At 36.1% G+C, this 5,274-nt stretch overlaps 1 protein-coding gene across 1 annotated transcript; it reads right to left on the bottom strand.

The window, feature by feature from the left end:
* Positions 1 to 203: 203 nt before the first annotated feature.
* Positions 204 to 3,041, bottom strand: LOC114827559 (14-3-3-like protein 16R). Its single transcript, XM_029109600.2, has 4 exons — positions 2,432 to 3,041; positions 1,511 to 1,633; positions 669 to 785; positions 204 to 558 (listed from the first exon to the last, which is right to left on the bottom strand). The coding sequence occupies exons 1-4, from the start codon at positions 2,915 to 2,917 to the stop codon at positions 499 to 501; spliced, it is 786 nt and encodes a 261-aa protein (XP_028965433.1). The 5' UTR covers positions 2,918 to 3,041; the 3' UTR covers positions 204 to 498.
* Between the last annotated feature and the right edge of the window lie 2,233 nt (positions 3,042 to 5,274).

The raw sequence follows: 5,274 nt of genomic DNA, 5'->3' as shown, positions 1-5,274 counted from the left end.
CACACCCTAACTTAGATGGTCATACTAGGATTATGGCAATATTCTAATAAACTACTCTAATTTACCTATCCATCTGGCCTAACCCACATCTGCTTGATATATAAGTAATTGGGACAGACGGGTACGCGAATAAATAGGTACATAGATCACCAACCTAAACAGGATGAACTAAAGAGAGAATCCCAAAATTAAACGAATCAACCTTTCGAAAGCAAATATCAAACACATGGATTAGCCTACTCAAATTTGTAAGAATATTCAAACAATACACAAGCTTGTGCCTTGTTCAAATTTTGGCCCCACACTCCATGAGTTAAGACTAATTGTACTACACTTAAACATGTAAATAATTATAGCTAAAATACGTTGATTTTGCCATCCGACAATTATACAAGCTAGAAAATGCAAACAGAACGACTCAGATACCCCGTTTTATTTTGAATAACAAACCGCCAAGAATTAAGCGAGAACAGATGAAGAATCGGAGGACGATTATCTTCACTGCTGTGGCTCAGCCTGAGGCTTGGGTGCTTCTTTAATCTCATCTGTTCCGTCATCCTATAACGCATGCAGCCAAATGACTCATAAACAATCACCATTAAAATAAATAAATGAAGTGCATAAGCATCCATCTGTAGCTGTAGACAGTTTGATAGATAGGGACAAACCTGCATATCTGAAGTCCACAATGTGAGATTATCACGAAGAAGTTGCATTATCAGAGTGCTATCCTTGTATGAATCCTCTCCCAGTGTATCCAGCTCTGCAATGGCTTCATCAAAAGCCTAGTTGAAACAGCGACACAAACAAGAAAATAATTAGGAACCATGATGATAAATAATTAAATATACAGGACAGAATATATAACCAATAGTTCCACAAGAAAAACATATATGATCAATAAAATGTTGAACATGTAAAGTCAATAAAGAAGCATAATAACTCTGAGGCAATAAAGATGAATAATAAAAAAAAATGGCATAAAAATCAAGCAGTCCTAAATCCTTTTTATCTATCCATGAGCATGAGGTTTCAAGCATTACTTACTGTACAACAAACATTAAGAACATAATCCGATTAATTGTAAGCATGCTGGTATGAGTTTAATAACCTATTTCTACCGGAATATGATCTTAAACTTGAGAGATTTTTTACTAAATTACAAAATTACACTGTCAATCTTTAAAGTTTACCCTAATATTGTATTTCACTCAGCATCACAAGTTTGTCTGCAACTATAAAAGATGTGAAGCCAAATGATATATATTTCTGAGTTTGTTGAGTGCATGCAAGAATATAGAGCGGCAAACTTTTGAGCTCTGAGAAGGAAAGATTGTGACTTATCCATTGCGCCAGATATTTACTTTTTTGAAAGAACAAGGCCAAGTTTCATTTTGTGCCAAATATCTAATACAACCATAATTGATTGGGGGATATATAAATATACCAAGTGGGTCAAACAAATCACTAAGTAGTAGGATTATGGGCATTTCGTAGTAAATATCCTCACCTGCTTTGCAAGGCTGCAAGCCCGGTCAGGAGAATTTAGAATCTCGTAGTAAAACACAGAGAAGTTCAAAGCCAATCCTAAACGGATGGGATGAGTTGGAGCCAACTCAGAGGTTGCAATATCCTGGGAACAGAGTATTAGAACAAACACAGGAAGTATCATATCAACAAATGACAAGAATCAATTAAAAATGTGTAACCTCAAAGCATGAATATCACAAAAACATATATCTCAAATTGCAAACAAGAATTATGTAATTCAAAATTAACAGGTAGAAACAGATTTCTACAGTCAGCCATAGTTAATACCATTTCAAACTATCACTAAATATTCCATATTCCCAATATGTCATACACGTAATCATATAAGAACATATGCCAGCAAGCATATTACATGTAATCATGAAAAGAACCATGATCAGATTGACAGCGAATAACCATTACCAAATATAAACTGTATTTTGTATATAGAACAAATAATCAATGACAAATCATGGACATCCAAAGATTCCAGAAATGATCTTCCTCAACCATAACAGAAATTGAATCAAACCTGCACTGGCATGCAAGCGGTAATCAAATCATCAATTAAATCAAGCCTCAAGAACCCATTTTTCTATTGCTAATGTCCACCCAAACAATAAAAGGATGAAAATTCGAACCAGGCATTCACAGGTACAAATCAAACAAACGCTTGCATGCATCTATAAACAAATACAGGATCACAAATATTGAAGATCATTTCTAAATCCATAAATCCCTAAACAAAATTCACGAAATTTCGAAATCCAATAAGAACCATTCAACCAATGCATATCAGATCCACAACAATATCCAAATACAAAAAGTACCCACAATGAAAAACTTTCCAATCAAATAAACCCACAAACCGAAATCAAATGAAATCGAAACAAATCCAAACCTGCGCTGCCTTATAGGCATTGAGGGTGTTCTCAGCCGCCTCTTTACGCTCATCCCCAGTTTTGAACTCAGCCAAATACCTATGGTAATCCCCTTTCATCTTCAGATAAAACACCTTGGACTCTCCGACTTTCGCAGACGGAACGAGCTTCGATTCGAGAACCTTCAGGATCCCACCGCAGATGTTGGAGAGCTCGTTCTCGATCCGAGCTCTGTACTCCTTGATGGTGGCGACGTGGTCGGTGTTGCCGCGGCTCTCCTCCTTCTGCTCGATGGAGGAGACGATACGCCAGGAGGCACGGCGGGCGCCGATGACGTTCTTGTAGGCGACGGAGAGGAGGTTGCGCTCTTCGACGGTGGGCTCCTCGCCTTCGGGGAGGGAGGAGACGACCTTCTCCATGAACTCGACCATCTCCTCGTAGCGCTCCGCTTGCTCGGCGAGCTTGGCGACGTAGACGTTTTCTTCGCGTGGGGATGAGGCCGCCATTGGGATGGATTGGAAATCGGTATCAGGGAAATTGGGGATTGACTGAAATTGGGATTTGGGGATTTCAAATGAAAGAGTAAGAGAGAGGGAAGGGAAGGGCACACGAGGCACGATATATATATATATATATATATATATATATATATATATATATATATATATATATATATATATTCTTTTTGGGTAAAATGCAGTTTAATCCCTGAACCATTATCCGGTTGAAGTTGACCATTAAATTATTTTTTGGTAAATTAACCTTTTAAACTATTTAAAATCAACTAATTAATCTTCTACCGTTAGATTCCGTCCACCATTTCATCAAATTCAAGGACAAATTAATCATTTCATTATCAATTTCTTACTTGTCAATGATAACCACCAATAAATCTATGACACATGAATACAAAATAATATGTAAAACATATAGCATAATCATAAAACATAAAAAAACCAAAACATTTACATAAGGACCATTTCATATTATCATTACACATTAATTTGTGTCCATATATCATAAATTTATTGGTAGTTATAATTGACAAATAAGAATTGATGATGGAAAAACTAATTTGCTCTTGAATTTGACGAAATAGTGGATGGATTCTACTGACATGGGGTTAATTGGCTAATTTCAAATAGTTCAAGGGATTAATTTCAATTAAGGTAATAATTCAAGGAGTCAAATAACAATTTACCCATATTTTTTAGGGTGGTTTTATCACAAATGTTTTTTAATGTTTTACCAACTCTTTGTTAACTACATTGCAATTGTTGGGAATTGAAGGGAAAAATAAGGAGAAAGAATGAACAGAAAAATGAACAGAGAGATATGAGAGAGAGAGTTTAGAGAGAGAAATAGGTTTTTGTATTAACTCATCAAATGAAGATTACACATACTGTTTATATAGAAATCGTAACTACTTTAACCAAATACTAACTACCTAACTATATTACTAACTGTATTACATTTTTACCCTTAATAATCCCCCTCAATCTCAACTGAGGTAACCCAGTTTGACATTGGAAGAACAATTGCAATCACTGTTATGAGACCAGAAAACAAAACACAGAGTTGAATCATTTGCAACCTTGCAATCCCACTTCATCCACCTCAGATTCATCTTATGTCAAGAACAATATGACAGAAAACCTTTCATTCAGCTACCCTTTAATAGCCTTCTTTCAATCTGGAAAAGCTGAAATGCTTTCAACCCTTCTCCAATTTCATGAACTCATTCAACTTGATCTGGGCAAATAATTCTTCATTGCTCTGTCACTTGCAATTTGAAGTCATGTATGATAGTTTGAAGTTGTTGATCTTTCTTTATTTTTCAATCGTGACATCTTTCCTCTGCCTTCTAATAGGATCTTCACTGCAAACCAAATAGCAGGTTTTTAAAATAACAATCTTTCTTCCATTGATCAACAGATCTGACAGAAGGCAACTATTCAAACATCATCACAATGAATACTAACTTCAAAACCACTTCAACAGCAAGCCATACAGAAAACGAGCCAAACAACCATCTCCACTACAGAACAATTATGCAAAACTGGATTATTGGACAAAAGGGATATAACTAATTGTGCATGTAGTTCGGTCAGCATTTGATAAGCACGCTCAAAAGACTTAGCATAAGATTCATCCATTGGTCTATTTCCAGATGAATATCTTACAACTTGAAGCAGATGTATGGCCATACGATAGAGAGTAAGCGCATATACTCAAACCATATCACCAAAGCTTATAGCTTTCCCAAAGCCCTAAATTAAACAAGTGTACCCCATGGCCTCTTTGTAGCTGTTGACCAAAAAACCTTTGTCTGTTAGTCCAAATTTCTTCCACTGCCTTACAAATAAAGACACCTTGTATTCCTCTGCCTCTATCAGGAGTTTTACACAAGAACAACCTTCTATAAAGTAGTTGTAGCACACCCTTATGCCGGTATAACAACTTCTTACGGGATTACCCTTCGTGGGATTCACCATCAACAATCTCATTCAACTTGGCTTCGGCCTTTAATATTTACAAAAACAAAAAATTAACCAACTATAGTGTGGCATTGGCCTTAACTATAGCACCACGAGATCGCCCTTTGTGGATTTTACCAAAAAATAACTTCTTTGAACAATGGCATCGACATTCACAATTTCAACAATTGAAAATCAATATCTATGTAGGATTACCCTTCGTGGGATTTACCTACTCAAAACACGGGATTACCCTTTGTGGATTTACCGTTAACAACTTCTTCTACCCTTCGTGGGATTTACCTATTCACATCACGAAATTACCTTCGTGGATTTACCATTTATAACTTCTTCAAACTTTATCGTATAACCGGACTTACTGTAGA

The sequence above is a fragment of the Malus domestica genome, chromosome 10, assembly GCF_042453785.1.
Source record: "Malus domestica chromosome 10, GDT2T_hap1".
Classification (NCBI taxonomy): domain Eukaryota; kingdom Viridiplantae; phylum Streptophyta; class Magnoliopsida; order Rosales; family Rosaceae; genus Malus; species Malus domestica.
The sequence above is the reverse complement of the archived record's forward strand: the minus strand, read 5'-3'. Positions and strand labels throughout refer to the sequence as shown.

What these genes read in the sequence shown, in the direction of transcription:
- LOC114827559 (XM_029109600.2), bottom strand. Translation starts at nt 2,917, where the DNA reads ATGGCGGCCTCATCCCCACGCGAAGAAAACGTCTACGTCGCCAAGCTC. An exon ending in CTTGCAGCCTTGCAAAGCAG is followed by an intron (nt 786 to 1,510) that starts GTGAGGATATTT and finishes TGTTTCAACTAG; the next exon opens with GCTTTTGATGAAGCCATTGC. An exon ending in TGTGGACTTCAGATATGCAG is followed by an intron (nt 559 to 668) that starts GTTTGTCCCTAT and finishes CATGCGTTATAG; the next exon opens with GATGACGGAACAGATGAGAT.